At 45.1% G+C, this 19,736-nt stretch overlaps 1 protein-coding gene across 2 annotated transcripts in view; it reads right to left on the bottom strand.

Moving 5' to 3' along the window:
• The window catches only part of ICE1 (interactor of little elongation complex ELL subunit 1), a 63,207-nt gene that overhangs the window by 41,946 nt on the left and 1,525 nt on the right, over positions 1-19,736 (bottom strand). For both annotated transcript variants that reach the window (XM_027519914.1, XM_027519915.1), the window contains exons 2-6: positions 6,880-6,938; positions 6,161-6,195; positions 3,732-3,750; positions 2,846-2,957; positions 595-671 (exon numbers count right to left, since the gene is read on the bottom strand). In XM_027519914.1, coding sequence (XP_027375715.1) covers positions 595-671; positions 2,846-2,957; positions 3,732-3,750; positions 6,161-6,195; positions 6,880-6,938 — 302 coding nt within the window. The remainder of the gene's footprint in view (positions 1-594; positions 672-2,845; positions 2,958-3,731; positions 3,751-6,160; positions 6,196-6,879; positions 6,939-19,736) is intronic.

A 19,736-nucleotide genomic window follows, 5' to 3' on the forward strand; every position in this document is an offset into this window, starting at 1 on the left:
TGATGGAAACAGTCACACCACCATTTTATAGGAGACAGTGGCTAGAAAACTACAATTTTTCAGTTTTAGGAAAGATTCCTGAGTCAGAGAAGGTAGGAAACCCTCTGAGAAAGTCTCCTGAGTTACTGTGAAATAACTGTACATGTAGTTCACAAGCTTTGTAAATGATGTGAACATAGTATTAGACTTTAAAACAGTTAACTGACATTTTGGAAGAGCCCTTTGCCTTAATGGGACAAAGAGACCCATTCCACATAATACATGTTAAAGGACTGGTTAAAAAAAAAGGAGATGCCAATTGTTTTCTCTATGAAAACGTAACACAGACACACACACACATATAGACATAAAAACTTTTATGGAGTTCCTTCTTTGTGTAAGCCCTCAACATACGACAGGGTATTTTATCCTATTAATCCTTTAACACAGAATTTCCAGACATGCGGAAATCAAGGTTGCGAGACTAGTTCAAGATCACCCCATTAATTATGGCGAATAAACCCAAAGACAGAGAGAAGACAACACTACTCATATAAGCACTACACAGTTTCCAGTTTGGACGCCTTATTTTCACAGTAATTTTTAAATACGTACTGAGCATCAGTTTTTAAGCATTCTTCTTTCACACGAGCATATTCCTGATGAGTGTCCTGATACAACTTTAGAGAACTCTGGAAAAGAAATTTTATATATTGAAATGTACATATTGATTGACATTCACCAATGTGAAAGTCACTGACCATGAGTGATAACTGATTTTGACCTTGATAAGCTAAAGCACTATCATTTAATAGTATGAAATTAACCAAATGAATAAAATGTTTAGGCAGGAAACCAAAGTACAATTCATTGAACACTTTAACAGATATAGCCAAACTCTCAATAGAGATATCATGATTAACAGTCTAGTCAAACAGAGCTATAAAATTTTAAATATGCTAATTTTAAGGTAAATCCAAATCTTCGTAAATTTGAATAGCTAGTATTTTTGTCTCAACCAATTAGAATTCAACAACCCTAGGGCAATTTTTGAGCTTAATAAATGTAAGTTACTATTGCCACTGGGCTTCCCCAGGTGGCTCAGTGGTAAAAAAAATCCACCTGCCAATGCAGGAGATGCAGGTTCAATCCCTAGGTCAGGATGATCCCCTGGAGTAGGAAATGACAATACACTCTAGTATTTTTGCCTGTAAAATCCCAGGGACAGAGGAACCTGGCAACAGTCTATGGGGTTGCAGTAAGTCAGATACAACTGAGCAACTACACAACAATTATTACCACCATGCAGAAATATCAATCATTACCGTTCCTGGTAACCAAGGGGGTATGTTCACACCAACCACAGGCACAGCTACAGGCATCATGGGATGGGAAAGGAACATACTGAGCCTGGTCACATAGTCCTCCTGTGCACACGGTTCTTCAACGGCCAGAGCTCGGACAGACGGTCTTCATGACCCCTTTTTACAGATGAGGGGCCTGAGGATTCAGAAGCTGAGGAATTCTTTGAAAGACAAACTAAGGGATTGACTGTTGAGGGTTTATTATTCAACTCTGACTCCAGTATTAATGTTTCCTCTCAGGTATGATTGATGACATTACTTTGTCATCAGGGGCAGACAAAATTCAGCACGATTGTTTATCTTTCACCACGTAGATAAATACATAATACTTTCTAAACGAACAGGAAAATCAAGCACTGTTAAAGTAGAAAAACCTCAAGGAGGCACACGGCATGACCTTACGGCACGACTTGCAGACTAAGAGGCACAAGTGCTACCAGGTCAAGGAGACAGGCAGCAGCGTGGCTACCACTCGTCTCACGCTAAACACCTACCTATCGGCTTCAGAGTTTGTAATGTGGAAAAGCCATGAATTCTCTTCTAGAGCTCCAATAAGAGTAACATGAATTTTATATTAAAAAATAAGTTTACAGCACTTAAAACTGTTTTATTGAAACCGGGTTTTTGAAACAGAGAACCTAATTTTTTCCCTAAGTTTAATAAAGTTTGAACTTTTGCATGTTATTTTACACTTATGTGCTGTGCTTAGTTGCTCAGTTGTGTCCTATTCTTTGTGACTCCATGGACTGTAGCCTGCCAGGCTCCTCTGTCCATGGGATTCTCCAGGCAAGAATACTGGAATGGGCTGCCATGCCCTCCTCCAGGGGATCTTACCAAACCAGGGATAGAACCCAGGTCTCCCACATTGCAGGCAGACTGTTTACCGTCTGAGCCACCCCAATGGCAGAAAGAAAAACAGAGAAAGCAAGCTATGCAGGACACAAAGTCATACAAATTCACAGCTAAAAGGTGGTTCTACTAAATCTCTCAAAAAGCATAAGCAACTAATACTGCTGCTGCTAAGTCGCTTCAGTCGTGTCCGACTCTATGTGACCCCATGGACTGCAGCCCACCAGGCTCCCCCGTCCCTGGGATTCTCCAGGCAAGAACACTGGAGTGGGTTGCTTCTCCAATGCAAGAAAGTGAAAAGTGAAAGTGAAGTCGCTCTGTCGTGTTCGACTCTTTGGGATCCCATGGACTGCAGCCTACCAGGCTCCTCCGTCCCTGGGATTTTCCAGGCAAGAGTACCGGAGTGGGGCGCCATTGCCTTCTCCAAAAGCAACTAATACAGCATTACATTAATCACTAATAACTACTGTTAAGGACTGAGCCATCAGTCAACTAGTTCAGTGTTCTCTAAGGATAGCAGCACACTTAAGAGTCCTAGCACCTCTCTCTCCTTGTTAAGTAAGATACACAAAGTCCCCTTATCCCAGTGACAGGAAATAAGCAGATCTTACTTTACCAAAGATAAACCTTTATAGGAAAATTACTTTAGGTACCTTTTTCTCTTCTAATTCAGCTTTTAAAAATCCCAGTTCTTCCTGACATTTCTGTAGAGGAGATATTTTCTGAAGCATCTGCTCCACTTGGTGATGCAAAGTACTATTCTCTCTAAAAATGGACAAAGCATTAACGTTATTATGAGAAGTATCTATGATGAATTATTAAATATATCTACTGGTGAGTTTCAATTTTTTTTTCTAAAAACAAAAAAGAAAATAAGAATCTCTTTTTAAACACATTCTATTTATTTTGGTATTTTTAAATACCAAAATTATTTACATATCACTTTTTATTTCTTTGACATGACTCTATTTCTAATAAAAGTACATCAAAAGCCATCTGAGAAGCAAACACCACAGGCTCTCAATCCACTGGAGAACATAAGAATACTGGGACTGTCTATCAAGTGATGTGGCTTTTCCAATAAAAAACTCATCACCACTGATTTAAATTAAACGACAGGCAACTTTTTGATTCATTTTATAACTACACTTTGCCTTCTTCTAATTGGTAAGTGTAATCAGTAGCATTGTATACAACACTACTAAATTCTAAGTAAGATTATTTTAAATTGTTTAGAATATACACAGTGAACCACATTAAACTGTCAATTCAGAGACAATAACTGATAGCAATAAGCTTCAATTCAAGCCACATGGTCAGTAAAAGTAACTGAAAAGCCAAACCCTAGGCTGTAATTTAAGACCTCAGTAAGAATTCATTTAGACAATTTAACAGGAAGGAAAATGTACATCTTTTATTATGAGCACTCAAAAAAGCCTACATGATGGGTCAATGCTATGTGGCACTTTGCTGAATTTGTGTAGAAATCCAGTTCAGTAAATGTCTACCCTGCATTGACTGTGAAAACAGGTAGCTTACCTTCTTGCAAACTGCAGCTGTAAAACTGGTTAAAGAAAACTGTGACCACTTTATCTACAGGTACCAGGTAGCGGGTCTGAAGATAAAACTCCCTTTAAAACTGTAATAATCTGTGTTCAATATACATACAGGTGATCATAATTTCTAGAAAACAACATTCAAAGTTCCACCTATAACATATGATAAAAAGCTTTTCACTGAGCTACTCCTAATTTACAGCATTACAGTAAGTCGAAATATATATTTCTCTAAATTAAAAGATTCTTGATTAATTGTATGATTAATATGAAACTCCAGACAAAAGCAAAGACAAAGGAATAAACAACTAACAAAAACGACCCTGAATCCCTGCATGTCCTGCCTTTCCTTTCTCAGAGTCCAGAGCACAGTTCCAGCAAACAAGCGTTCTGTACTTACTAAAATCGTATACATATATGTATCTATATGTTTAATGAATACAGTTGGCTCAGATGGTAAAGAATTAGCCTGCAATGTGGGAGATCTGAGAAAAGAAATACAGGCAGAACATAAAATCTGAAAAACCTTTCACTTTTACAATCTGCACAATTTGATAACATCATTTCCCATCATGCTGCCAGTAAAATATTACCGAAGACAGCAGTTTCATCTTTAAGTTTCATTTCTGTAGAACCCTACTCTCATATCACAATATAGAAATGCCTATGGGTCATAACATGTCTGTATCCTCCTCTATTAGAACATAAACTTCTAATGGAGTATATGTTTTTCATCCTAAATTACTGCAGTCTTTGCAAGATAGACAAATTCACAAAAATTTCTGATGAAATAAAATATACTCTCTGTCCTATAGAAAGAGAAACTGATAAACAAGAAGATGGCCAGAATGACACAAAAGAGTACAGAAAAGAAACTAAGCGAGGTGAAAAGACAACCCTCAGCATGGGAGGAAATAACAGCGAATGAAACAACGGACAGAGGATTCATTTCCAAAATATACAAGCAGCTCATAGAACTCAATGCCAGAAAAACAACCAAGCCAATCAAAAAGTGGGAAAGACCTAAACAGACATTTCTCCAAAGACATACAAGTGGCTAACATACACATGGAAAGCTCAACATCGCTCATTATCAGAGAAATGCAAATCAAAACTTCTATGAGCTATCACCTCACACTGGTCAGAGGGGCCATCATCAAAAAGTCTACAAACAATAAATGCTTAAGAGGGTGTGGAGAAGAGGGAACACTCTTGCACTGTGGGTGGGAATGTGAACTGATACAGCCACTGTGGAAGACGGTATGGAGATTCCTTAAAAAACTAGGAATAAAAACTAGGTCATACGATGATATGACCCAGCAATCCCACTCCTAGGCATATACCCTGAGGAAACCAAAATCGAAAGAAACACATGTATCCCATTGTTCACTGCAGCACTACTGACAATAGCTAGAACGTCGAAGCAACCTAGATGCCCATCGACAGTGACTGGGTAAAGAAGCTGTGGTATATATACACAAGGGGATAGTACTCAGCCACAAAAAGGAACACATTTGAGTCAGTTCTAATGAGGTGGATGAACCTAGAACCTATTATAGAGAGTGAAGTGAGTCAGAAAAAGAAAGATAAATACTGTATTCTAACACGTATATGTGGAATCTAGAAAAATGGTACTGAAGAATTTATTTACGGGGCAACAAAGAAGAACGAGACAGAGAATAGACTTACGGACATGGGGAGAGGGGAGGAGACAAGTAGTGGAAGTCCACTGCTGCTGCTGCTGCTGCTGAGTCGCTTCAGTCGTGCCCGACCCTGTGCGACCCCACAGACGGCAGCCCACCAGGCCCCCCGTCCCTGGGATTCTCCAGGCAAGAACACTGGAGTGGGTTGCCATTTCCTTCTCCAATGCGTGAAAGTGAAGTCGCTTAGTCGTGTCCAACTCTTAGCGACCCCATGGACTGCAGCCCACCAGGCTCCTCCGTCCATGGGATTTTCCAGGCAAGAGTACTATGACTTGGCAGTATTTATTACTCTCTACAAATCACAAAGCTAATGAACAAAAGTTAACCTCCCAACATTCTGATACTCCTACAGTATATTTCTTACAGAAACTCCCAAATCTTCTCGCAGCATCATCTCAGCTTCACATTACTCCTAAACCTAAAGAATATATGTGATGTCCTCAGTGCAAATGAAAAAGACCGACTCTTTAAAAAGCTTACAAAATCTGAGAAAATCAGCATTAATGACAAAACCAAAACATTCTGTAAGGAGGAGATGAGCAGCCTTGATTTAGCATGTGTCTAGAGTAGAAGACAGCTGCTCACTGAGCTTATTAGAGGCACTTTCTACTTTGAATCTGTAAACAACCGCTTCCCAAAGGATAACCATGAAAATTATCACATTTGTTTATTCTTAAAAATTCAAAGGAAAAAGCCAGTAAAAGGATATCATCACATTTCTTCTGATATTCTGTTAACAAATTACTGCAACAAAGAAAAGAGTTATGTTAGTTTTCAATCTAAAAAACATACGTTTCAAGCATATTTCAAAATATACAAAGCACTCTTCTTCCTAGGTTTCCTGCAACATATTTAATTCATTAAATATATGTGCACACGCATATACACCACCTTAAATTCCTTATGAAGCTCTGCACATATATGAGTTTTTAATTTAAAATTCCTTTGATCTAAATACTATCTTTGCCCATAAATTCCTGTGATTTTTAAAGGATTAAAAAAACAATCTCACACCATGACCATGAACTACCACAGGAAATCTATCCAGTCCTAAAGCTAAGAAGGCTTTAAAGAATTTTTAAAGTTCTTAGAATTTTTAACATTTCCAGCTGAGCAGAAATTATGTCCTAGCCCCTGAGCTTTGCTGTAAAGGTCTGAGAGCACTGGGAGTTCCCTGGTGGTCCAGGGAGCTAAGACCCTGCAAGTCACACGGTGTGGCCACACAGCAGAGAAGTGTGCACACCCGTAAGACCAGAGGCCTCCCCGAGGCCAGGCCAGGCCCTGAGGAGCTGCACTGCCCCACAGGCCACGCAGGCCCCGGGCGAGCAACCCCAGGTCTACCCTCAGGCCAGGGCGCTACCACCAGCACCCGCTCCAGTTTGTATGGCAGGTTCATGGAGTTCAGCCAAACACACGAAACATACTCACTCTGTGTTAATAATTTTTTGCTTCAAGGTAATTAATGCGTCAACGTATTCATTCAAATTCTGCAAGAAAAAAAGCTGCAGTTAGCCATTTGTTTTTATAATTTAAACTTTTCTGTAACATTTATGATAAAATACACATACAGCTCACTATATTCTACAAACTCAGAAATATGTGAGTCTATTATCCACGTTGCACATAACCCCCCAGGGATATTCTGTATGACCCTGGGCCCTTGCTGCATCGCTTAGAAGCTCCTTCTTTACCTGAACGACCACACACCAACAGCAAGATGCTCTGACTGGGTGTGCTTTTTCACTGCGAGAGCTCAATAAGTAGTCAGTTTTAGTTCACTCACACACTTCAGTCTGCATTATTTCCAAAAGGACTTAATCCAAAAATACACATAAATTCTTAAAAACAGCAAACAATGAAAAATAACATGGAAAAGATGAATAGGAATATTAAAATAGGGTCAAGAGTCAGTGAAGTTTCTTTTTACAAGGATCTACTTTATACTTTTGGGACAACTACAAATTTGGCTCTAAATTATTGCTACCAATTTGATGGAAAAAATTAATTGACTGTTCAAAATGTTTCTAATACTTAAAATTGAACAGGTATTTTTTAAGTCACTTTTTCCTTTAATGTCTCCTTTTCTCATTAACATTTCAGAAATAAGAACTTATTTTTCATTAATTATCCCCAAAATGTCTTTACTAACTTATTTTGAGAATTACAGGACAACTTCCCTTTACACTAACATGTGCATTTTCTTTGCAATCATACATGTAACATTTACTGAAATAAGAAATCGACACATTAAAAAGTATGTACCTTCTGATAATCTCAACACCTGTTGAAAGTCACTCTTACTTTTTGCATATATCTTTTCAGAACTGTCACTGTATATTTAAAACATGTTTGGATGTATTCAATTCACCATTTTCCTACTGAAGACCAGGCTGGGTCCTTTTCAGTCTTCACCGTATTGTTAATAACACACTGGGCAATATATTTCTTGCCCAGTCTTCTGGTAGACACATCTATTTTCAAATCCAAACAGGCTCCCTGCATTAGTGATAGCTGGAAGCGCGATCATCTCAGAGCCGTGTTTTTCATTTATATTTCCTCACGAGTGAAACTGAGAAATCACCCTTGTCTCTTGTGGCCATTCTTAGAAAAAATTTTAGAAGCTCTTAAAAATCAAAAACAGATAGCTACTAGGACGGCTAAAATCAAAATTACAGAAAATAACAAGTGCTGGCGAGCACACAGAGAAGCTGGGATTCTCCTAACACTGCTGGTGGAACAGGAAATGTACAGCTGCTCTGGAAAATAACTTCACAGCTCCTCAAAATGTTGAACAGCTGACTATATGATTTAGCAATTCCACTCCAAGGTATACACCCAGAAGTGAAAATATATGTCCAGGCCAGTTTGTACACTCTTATTTAAAGCGCCTCCCAGGTGGCGCTAGGGGTAAAGAACTTGCCTACTAATGCAGGAGACATGGGTTTGATGGTTTAATCCCTGGATAGACAACGTATCCTGGAGGAGGGCATGGCAACCCACTCCAGTGTCCTTGCCTGGAGAATCCCACAGACAGAGGAGCCTGGCAGGTTACAGGCCATGGGGTCACAAAAGAGTCAGACACCACTGAAACAAGGTGGCATTTAAAGCAGCATTTATTCACTAGCCAATAAGTAGAAATAAACTAAACATCAATTGATAAATGGATGAATCATCATCTGATGAAGGAAAAAATAAAATGTGGTACAGCCACACAATGTCAATATCTGACAATGAGCAGAAATGAATGGCCCATGCTACATCATGGATGAACACTGAAAACCTGCTAAGTGGAAGAAGCCAGTTACAAAAGGCTAACGCGGTATGCTTCATTCATGTGAACTGCCCATAACAGGCAAAGCCAGAGAGACAGAGAGCAGACTAGAGACCACCAGGGGCTTGGGCTGGGGAAGCGGGATGACTGCTAGTGCTTAACGGGTTCTTGGAGAGGACACACGGGCAGGAAAGACATGTTTAACAAGTGGTAACCGGTTTCCATAACTGTGAATATACTATAAACCACCTAACTGTACATATTAAAAGGATGAATTTTATGGTATGTGAATTATACTTCAACAAAACTGTTACAGCTAAATTAAAAACAGGAAAACAAAATAAAAGACTCAAAAAATTTGGTGGTAAAACTGGAAAAAAAAAAAATGTCCTCCAAACCCCTCCCCCCCAAAAAAGCAGACACATAGGAAAGAATTCAGAAAAATAAAAGCAATCGGTGTGTCAGTGCAAGAAATGTCACCTGCCTGATAAGAGTCTCAGGGAAGAATGGAAAAGATAGGGAGATCATTAAACACTGAAAGTCAAGAAAAACCCAGAACTGCAGCCACAGTTGCCAAACTGAAAGGGTCCAGCACACGGATTCCAACCGGATCCAAACCAGGAAACAGAAGCACACGCTTTCAGAACACAGTGCAGTTCAGTTCAGTCCTCAGTCGTGTCCGACTCTTTGCGACTCCATGAATCCCAGCATGCCAGGCCTCCCTGTCCATCACCAACTCCCGGAGTTCACTCAAACTCGTGTCCATCAAGTCGGTGATGCCATCCGGCCATCTCATCCTCTGTTGTCCCCTTCTCCTCCTGCCTCCAATCCCTCCCAACAGCAGAGTCTTTTCCAATGAGTCAACTCTTTGCATGAGGTGGCCAAAGTATTGGAGTTTCAGCTTTAGCATCAGTCCTTCCAATGAACACCCAGGACTGATCTCCTTTAGAACAGACTGGCTGGACTCCTTGCAGTCCAAGGGACTCTCAATAGTCTTCTCCAACACCACAGTTAAAAAGTATCAATTCTTCGGTACTCAGCTTTCTTCACCAGTCCAACTCTCACATCCATACATGACCACAGGAAAAACCATAGCCTTGACTAGACGGACCTTTGTTGGCAAAGTAACATCTCTGCTTTTTAATATGCTATCTAGGTTGGTCATAACTTTTCTTCCAAGGAGTAAGCGACTTTTAATTTCATGGCTACAATCACCATCTGCAGTGATTTTGGAGCCCCCAAAAATAAAGTCTGACACTGTTTTCACTGTTTCCCCATCTATTTGCCATGAAGTGATGGGACCGGATGCCATGATCTTACTTTTCTGAATGTTAAGCTTTAAGTCAACTTTTTCACTCTCCACTTCCACTTTCATCAAGAGGCTCTTTAGTTCCTCTTCACTTTCTGCCATAAGGGTGGTATCATCTGCATATCTGAGGTTATTGATATTTCTCCAGGCAATCTTGATTCCAGCTTGTGCTTCTTCCAGCCCAGCGTTTCTCATGTACTCTGCATAGAAATCAAATAAGCAGGGTGACAATCCACAGCCTTGACGTACTCCTTTTCCTATTTGGAACCAGTCTGTTGTTCCATGTCCAGTTCTAACTGTTGCTTCCTGACCTGCATATAGGTTTCTCAAGAGGCAGGTCAGGTGGTCTGGTATTCCCATCTCTTGCAGAATTTTCCACAGTTTATTGTGATCCACACAGTCAAAGGCTTTGGCATAGTCAATAAAGCAGAAATAGATGTTTTTCTGGAACTCTCTTGCTTTTTCCATGATCCAGCGGATGTTGGCAGTTTGATCTCTGGCTCCTCTGCCTTTTCTAAAACCAGCTTGAACATCTGGAAGTTCACGGTTCACATATTGCTGAAGCCTGGCTTAGAGAATTTTGAGCATTACCTTACTAGCGTCTGAGATGAGTGCAATTGTGCAGTAGTTTGAGCATTCTTTGGCATTGGAATGAAAACTGACCTTTTCCGGTCCTGTGGCCACTGCTGAGTTTTTCAAATTTGCTGGCATATTGAGTGCAGCACTTTCACAGCATCATCTTTCAGGATTTGAAATAGCTCAACTGGAATTTCATCACCTCCACTAGCTTTGTTCATAGTGATGCTTTCTAAGGCCCACTTGACTTCACATTTCAGATGTCTGGCTCTAGGTGAGTGATCACACCATTGTGATTATCTTAGTCATGAGGATCTTTTTTGTACAGTTCTTCTGTGTATTCTTGCCACCTCTTCTTAATATCTTCTGCTTCTGTTAGGTCCATATCATTTCTGTCCTTTATCGAGCCCATCTTTGCATGAAATGTTCCCTTAGTATCTCTAATTTTCTTGAAGAGATCTCTAGTCTTTCCCATTCTGGTGTTTTCCTCTATTTCTTTGCATTGATCGCTGAGGAAGGCTTTCTTATCTCTCCTTGCTATTCTTTAGAACTCTGCATTCAGTTGCTTATATCTTTCCTTTTCTCCTTTGCTTTTCTCTTCTCTTCTTTTCACAGCTATTTGTAAGGCCTTCCCAGACAGCCATTTTGCTTTTTTGCATTTCTTTTCCACGGGGATGGTCTTGATCCCTGTCTCCTGTACAGTGTCACGAACCTCAGTCCATAGTTCATCAGGCACTCTATCAGATCTAGGCCCTTAAATCTATTTCTCACTTCCACTGTATTATCATAAGGGATTTGATTTAGGTCATACCTGAATGGTCTAGTGGTTTTCCCTACTTTCTTCAATTTAAGTCTGAATTTGGCAATAAGGAGTTCATGATCTGAACCACAGTCAGCTTCTGGTATCATTTTTGCTGACTGTATAAAGCTTCTCCATCTTTGGCTGCAAACAATACAATCACACAAGTCACATACAAAGAACCTGGAATCAGAATATCTTCCGACTCCAAAAATCAACTAGAGACCTGAGAAAGCAAGCCTTTAGCATGTTGGGGGAAAACGAATTCCAAGGTAAAATTCCACACGAGCTATCAATCAATCACGATGGAAAACAGACATTCTAACACTTGCAGTCTCCGCAAACTCACTCCCCAGGCGCCCCTGCTCAGGAGGTACCCAAGGATGTGAACGGAGCCCACCCTAATCATGAGATAAAAGAAGAGAGGACGAGGCAGGCACAAAAGAGAGGTCCGGAGAACCCCACAGGGCAGCTGTGCACCAGTCTGGGGCAGGCCCAAGGGCTCAGAGGGGATGTTTCTCCTTAAGGATAAAACGACAGAAGACCCGGTAGAACAAAGGCATTAAGCTGTTCTGACTGACAGAGAGCTGCAAGGGAACACGGTGTCATTGCGCACTGAGATGGATTACTTTTTAAAATAACCTCTTCCCACCCACCCCCAATTCTCTTTCAAGTTCTTTGCAAGTCAATCTCATCTTCCCAGCCTTTCTTCCGGGGGCCATTCTGTAATGTCCAGAACTGTGCCAGACACATTCCAGAAACCTCAGGCTCTGTGGTTACACACAGCTGGGCTTAAATTCCTCTTCCGCCACTTTCTAGAAGGGTGCATTGGGCAAACCAACTTAACTTGCCCTGCCTCAGTACTATCTCCAATTTTACAGACAAGGAGACTGAAACCCTGGTTTGTGTGTGTGTTTGGGGGTGGGGCAGGTAATGTACCTGGCTTGCTATCAGGATTAAACAGAAGGAGTCATATAAAGCATTTAACTTCATCTCTGCTATATTAACATTTTCAAGATTAATCCACTGAATTAAGGATATAGCTATTAATCAGGGAAAACACTAGAAAACACACAAATGAGGAAAAATAACTGCAATTTACCCCATATTTGGCTCTAACAAACAGTCATAATGATGTCAACTCTGAATAGTGACCTAAGGGGCATCACAACTACACTGAGAGGATTGTTTTTTCCACTGGGGGTGCGGGGGGTGATGGGTGCAGCTCCAGCCTCACCCTCCAAAGGCAGAAATGGAAAAATATGTCTGAAACTGAAAAACAAGAAGTAGCCACATACCTCTTTTATTCAACAATATGCAAGAGTGCAAACAAAACTGGTGTCTCTTGAGAACACGGACAGGCTGGCTGGGGGCTTAACAAATATGGTGCGTCTACCTGTCTTTCTAAACTATGCTCACACAGATTTTAAAAACTTAAAATTTTAAAAGCTTAAAATCACAAAGCACAGCACTACCCAGGAAAGCAGCACACAGCGGGTGAGAAGTGCACCGTGGTGGCCGCCGCGCCCCAGCCCCTACCTCGTTCTCTGCCCGGCCGGCGGGTCTGCCGCTGCCCTGACCTCATGGAACAGTCTCCGGTGCTTCTCCAACCCCGCCCGCGGTCAAGGCCGCGAGTGATGCGTCTGGGAAGCATGACCGCGCGTGAAGCAGAGGGCGGCAGGCCCCGCTGACCGATCGCCCGCGTGCGCACGCCGCACCCTCCCAGTGCCCAGCCTCCAGGGCGGACGCGGTCCAAGGTGAAGGCGGGGTGTCCTGAGACCACTCTCCTTCCGCGGCCCGTGCTCTCCTTCTGGAACCCCATTCCCGCTGTCTCTGTGCTAACACAGCTTCCTCTCCTTCGGGGACTGCTGCCCCAGCGTCCCCTGGAAACCTCACGTCCCCGCAGTCCCCTCTGCTGTCCTAACTCCCTCCTTCGGCTTTCCTCGGCCTCCAGCGCGCGCTCCTCCGGCTCCATCGTGCTCACTCCCGTGCTCGCTGACCCAGCCCCCAGAGCAGCCCCCTGGGTCCTGCCGCCTGCTCCACAGTGAGCGGTTCCCATCAGCCAGGTCCCAGCCCTGAGAGTCAGTGAGGACACAGAGAGCCAAGGGAAAGGGGAGAGAAGCAATCCTCTCCAATTCCCGTCTTCCCTCAACACAGCAGCTGTGCACGCGGGGCGGGGGGCACCGAGGGCCCGGGGCTGAGAGGCGGGCGGGGGATGGCCCTCGAGTTAGGCAAGTGGTGTTACAACACGTAGACATCAAGCAAATAAGGAAACACACAGTTGACAGCGGGCTAAGTAAATTGCCTGAGTCAGCCTGTGAGCACTGATGCTCGGGGAGGGAAGGTTCTCAGCTGACTCTGGAGTGCCCTTCCCACCGTGGGAGGCCTGCCACCTTCGCGGTCACTCCTCACCCCATGGCCAGAGGCTGTCCACCCCCCAGGGCTGGTGCAGACCAGAGCCCACAGGGCAGGCCTGAGACTGCGGTCCTCAGAAAGGCCTGCTTGCGAGGAGGGGGGCCTTGGCTGGCATCTGGGAACCTAGCTTTCTGAAGGGCTCCCACCATTCCCCAAACCGTTAAGAGTGGTACCTAGTGGCCCAACGATGCGACATGGCTGCTGCTGAAAACTGCTTTCCTCCCGGGAGACCGGCACCTGGGCACGTAGGCAGGCACGACCACGTGGCCATGTGACCACAGCAGCCTCTGGGTTCGGAGTCTCTAATGAGCAGCCCTGCCGGACAATACTTGACATGCGTCACAACACACAGCTGCACAACCCTTGAATCAAGCGCTCAGCTGGCTTCCTCCACTGGCATCTCGCTCGCCTTTCCTGGGTCTGCTTTCACCGCAATAAACCACTAACCTAACCCTGGATCAGCCCCTTATGGGCGTCACCAAACTCGGGGCAGTTGTGGAGCTCGCTAATACAGGGTAACCGCCCAAACGTCTCCAGACCCGGCCAAGTGTTTCGCAGAGAAGACAAGGCTGTACTGGAACTTCCCCGCACATGAGAGAGAGACTGACGGAAAAAGGCAGAAGACACGACAACATAACAATACACCTCCCTGATGGGCTCTAGCACCAGGAGGGGAAGCCACACCTGGCCGTAATGCAGGCCCCTCGGAAGGGTCTACAGATAGTGACCTGAGGGAAATCACAGCTACATGGAGAGGCCAGAGGGAAGTGGGCATGAAGGCTTCTGGCCCGATGGGAGAGCTGAGGCTCTGCTGGAAAGCGCTCAGATCTTGAGGAAGCACACTGAGTGTGGAGCGGGGAGAAAGTGTGTGTGTGTGTGTGCACGTGCGTGTGTGTGAGGGAGTGTGTGTGTGTGTGTAGACCAACGAGAATGTGGAGCGGGGACAAGTGTATGTGTGTGTGCACATGTGTATGTGTGTGAGGGAGTGTGTGTGCGTAGACCAACGAGAATGAGGAGCGGGGAGAAAGTGTGTGTGTGGGGAGTGAGTGTGTGTGTGTGTAGACCAACGAGAATGTGGAGCGGGGACAAAGTGTGTGTGTGTGCGTGTTTGTGTGTGTGTTTGTGTGTGTAGACCAACGAGAATGTGGAGCAGGGACAAAGTGTGTGCGCAAGGGAGTGTATGTGTGTGTGTGTGTGTGTAGATCAACGAGAATGTGGAGCGGGGAGAAAGTGTGTGTGTATGTATATGTGTGGGTGTGGGTGTGTGTGTGTGTACGGACCAACGAGAATGTGGAGCAGGGACAAAGTGTGTGTTCGAGGGAGTGTGTGTGTATGTGTAGACCAATGAGAATGTGGAGCGGGGAGAAAGTGTATGTGTGTGTGCACATGTGTGTGTGTGTGAGGGAGTGTGAGTGTGTGTAGACCAACAAGAATGAAGAGCGGGGAGAAAGTGTATGTGCGAGGGAGTGTGTGTGTGTGTATGTAGACCAACGAGAATGTGGAGTGGGGACAAAGTGTGTGTGTATGTAGGAGTGTGTGCGTGTACAGACCAACGAGAACGTGGAGCGGGGACAAAGTGTGTGTGTGTAGGAGTGTGTGTGTGTGTGTGTGTGTGTGTGTAGACCAACGAGGACCTGAACACAAACATCCTGACCACCTGTGAATAGGATGAACAGAATATCAGCCTTCTCTGTACTCTTCTGGCAACTTTCCTGGAAGTTCTAAACTATTTCAAAATAAACTCTTTTTAAAAACCACAAATCTCTGATTGCTGTGCTGTGGGTGACTTCGCTAAATGACCAGCTTGAATCCTCTCCAATGAGCTGTGTTTCCTCCTCCTGTTTGCTACCTTTTTACCAACTGCGGCTGAATGGAGTCTGGTCGAGCTTCATGAGGGCTGAGCCTGTCCCCTGAGCGGTCAGCCAGGGCCCCAGGTGATGCCCCCTGGCACAGTGGGAACACCTACCCCTCCACCTGCACCCATCCGCGGGGGCCGCTGAGCGGCTCTGGCTCTGGGGAGGGCAGGCTTCAGCCTCGCGGGCCTCTTCTTGGGGCTTGATCATTCAGAGACTCCGCCGTTCCCCTCCTAGTCTCTGCCCAGGATGCCTCCTCTGCCCACGCCACTCCCCTTCCATCTCTTCCCTCTCATTTACCACAAATGGTTCTTCAGGCCTAGACTCACTTCCTCCATGAAGCCTTCAGCTGCCCCTCCTGGATGCTCCCAGAGCACCTACCCTGAACGTCCCCTGGAAGAGAACAGTTGACCTCTGACCAACACGGTCTGAACTGCGTGGGTCCCACCTTTTACTCAGATTTTCTCAGTAAGTACTCATTACAAGACACGTACGCTGTGGACGCTGTTTCATTCATCTGTAACCTCAACCACAACACACACTCTACGCCTCCTCTGTTCACACTCAATTCCAACACACACCACAGTCTCACAAACATGGTGACGCTCGAAAAACATTCACTGACTGAATCTCAACTCTGTGAGAATTTGCTATAACCACTTACATATCGGTATGTATAGGGGCAAGTATGTTTCAAGTTGCAAATAATGGAAGTTGAAAGCACTGGTGATTATCAATGGAAGTCCAACACAAATTTATATAAACAATTGGCTCAAACCTGCTCCAAGGACAGCCAAACACCATTTATTCTGAATCTATTCTGGTTACATAAGCTAAACAGTATAACTATGTGCTTCAAACTCTCATCTGGATTCTCCAGAGAATTAAAATGTTTTGCTCTGCAATAACCAAAACTGGTTAAAAAAAAAAAAAAAAAAAAGGCAGGGAGGTGGGTGGAGAGGCCCTCTCCTTCACCAGAAAAAAGGGGCTTCCGCCAGCTTGAGTTAAAACCTCTCAGCGTAAGATCTGTTTAACGGTACATAATATCACCAGTGTGAGGATCCACACAGGTTTAGGATTTCCAAAGTGTGGCAACCCATACGGACACTGGGCTACAGGTCAGTGATCAACCATCGTAACCAGTAAGGGTGAGAAAACAGATGACGTGATGTCAGAGGCTAGGGAAAAACGTGGTCCATCTATAAACTTCTACATCAAGCCACAAAAGCAGTATCTCTGCACCTGCTAAAGAAAAAGAGGGCAGGGAATTCCCTGGCAGTCTAGTGGTTAAGACTCCAGGGTTTCAGTTCTGAGGGCTCGGGGTCAATCCCTGGTCAGGGAACTAAGATCCTGCAACCCAGAGGCATGACAAAAGTAAGAAAGAGAGAGAGAGAGAGAGAAGAGGGCCGGGAGGAGTGAGACGGGGAGGAAGCCGCGCAGCCCACACAGAGCACCGCTCCATGGGGACAACCGGCCTCCACGGGGCTCAGGAGGGAGCCACAGCGCTGGCTCGGGGGCTCCTGCAGGCAGACACCCCTGACGTGCGAGGTAAACTTCTGCAAGACCCAGGAGTCTCGGTGCACCAGAGCTCACAGCAAAGTGTGCTCTCTACATACCCTCTCTCTCTGAGACACACAACGAGCTGTGGTGCTACGCAATCCTGCAGAAATGTCTTTGCTGCGGGGCCGACCGCAGGCCTGCTGACTGGCAAACGCCTGTTCTCACCCTCGGGGCTCCCCCATCCTGATCTCCCACACGCGTCCTCTTTACCTCCGTCTGTTTGCTGCTCCTGGCCTCATGACCCCATATCCACCTTAGAGGCCAGCAGGCATGGACAGAACACACTCCTCCACTCTCCTGTCCCCACTTCTCCCCAACTGCGGTTCTCACAGTGAGCTCAGAGCCCATCTGACCTAGCCGCTTTGCTTTTTCCCCGGAGGGGATCGTGGTACCTGGAGGCTCCACATCCAGACACGAACACAGCTGAAACCCCTTGGGGCTTCAGTCCACACTTTCAGTGCCTGTCCCATCCCACAAACAAGGGTTCCCCCGAGCATAACCACACCCATCCCTCCAGTGCTACCCGTGGGTGTCTCTACACTACACAGGCTGAGCTGAGTGTCGGTGAAGGAGACCACAACACCTAACTATTTACAATCCTGCCCCTTTTGGAAAAGTCCTGCAGACTCCTATACTTAGAGACCTCAGAGGACGACCCCTACGGCTGCTGGCTGGCTTGAGAACCAACAGAAGAATGTGGCGCAGCAGGAAGGAGGGAGGTGCCCAGGAGGCGACTGCAACAGCTTCTGGGCCAGAGATCACAGGGGTTCACATGAGAGGGGAAGCAGTGGGGAAAGGGAGAAACGGGTGGACCAGGAGAAGAACTGACAGTAAGCTGATAGGCTGGACACAAGGTGTGAGAGAAAAGTGAGGAACCAAGGGGGACATCTAGTTTCTGCCCGAGCCACCAGGAGGATGCAGTTGCTACTCTGAATGAAGACCGGGTCTTTGAAGGAGATTCGAACCCACAACTGGACAGTGGGTTATTTACATTCATCGTCCTCCTACAGAAAAGCCTGTGACTCACTGTCCTCTTAGAAGAAGAGCCAACATCCTTATGACAGTCTCGAAGGGCGTCCCCGGTCAGCCTCTGTTCTAACTTCATCAAATTCTGTAGGTCATCGCGCCCCCACCAAATTCATATACTGACGAATAATCAGCAATAGGACGGGCACAGCAGGGTGGTCCCCTGCTGGGTAAACAGGTCAGAACGGCACAGCCTTTGGGGATGGAACCTGTGCTCTTACGAAGGAGACCCCAGAGCACTGCCAAGTGAGGGCACAGCAGGAAGGAATCAGAGAGCAGATCCGCCAGTCCCTGGATCCTGGACTTGGCGGCCACCGTGACTGTGAGGAGTGAATCCCTGTCGCTTGGAAGTCACCTGGCCAGGGCGGCCCCAAACCGACCAAGAGCCCAGCACGCGCTCCACCCCAGCTGCCGTGCCTCCACGTCTTCCCAAGCACGTGAGTGAATGGCCACCACAGCGACCTCTCTGCCGTCTGGGGTGCTCCTCTCCAAAGACATCTCCAGAGCTTATCCTCACCCTCTCTGCCCAAAGACAACCTCCCTGAGGCCTCCAGGACTCCCTACTTAAATTCTACCAGATACTGGCCCTTTCTTCAGCCTTTTATTCCTCTGCCTCCTTTCTCTGCTCAATTTATTTCCAACATGTTTATTACCTTCTCACATAACTTGTTGACTATCTCCTCCCCCTACCTCCTAACATACAGGCTCTAAGAGATAAAGAATATTTGCCTTTTCACCCACTGCTGAACCTGTACTTCCTAAAACACAGGAGGGAATCAAAAAACATTTGCTGAGTGAGTAAAGAGCCCAAAGAACAAATACAACTTACAAAAGATTCAAGAGAACTTCCCTCATGGACCTGGGTTTTGAGGGAAAAACAGAAGCACATTATGAATGCCTCCATGAGACATCTCAGCTCAGACAGTGACTTTCCCATTAGTTCCTCCTCTATTTCCGAGTGCCAGGGCAGGACTTTCTTCTCTCCCTCCCTGCTCCCAGCCCTTAAAATGTCTGGTATTAGCTCATAGATGATGCTGTTAGAAAAATAAAACCCCAAACCCTCAGCTTCTCTGATAGCCTCGGGGCCTACACTCCTTCCTGCCTTCACAGAGCTCTGCCTCTGCCCCAACCAGAGCTCCTCCAGTTCCTGACACCTCGCTCCTTTTCACCCCAAAACTCGATCACCTGTCAAACCTTCTACCTAGGAAGCTCCTCCCACACCTTTTCCAGTCTGCTTCTCATCATTCACGTGTCCGAATGTCACCAGCTCAAGAGCAACCTGCCCTCCGGGCAGCCCCCAGCGGAGGAAAAACCACCACTCCAACTCCTCCTCTATTTTCCTAACTCTTCAAACCTTCTTTCGTCCACACATACACCTTATCTACAAGATTACTGTTCACCACTATTTTATTCACCACTATGTCCCTAGTGCCTAGAACACCAGGTAGAACAGGAGTAATTTAATTACATGTCAAT

This window comes from Bos indicus x Bos taurus, chromosome 20, assembly GCF_003369695.1.
Source record: "Bos indicus x Bos taurus breed Angus x Brahman F1 hybrid chromosome 20, Bos_hybrid_MaternalHap_v2.0, whole genome shotgun sequence".
NCBI lineage: Eukaryota > Metazoa > Chordata > Mammalia > Artiodactyla > Bovidae > Bos > Bos indicus x Bos taurus.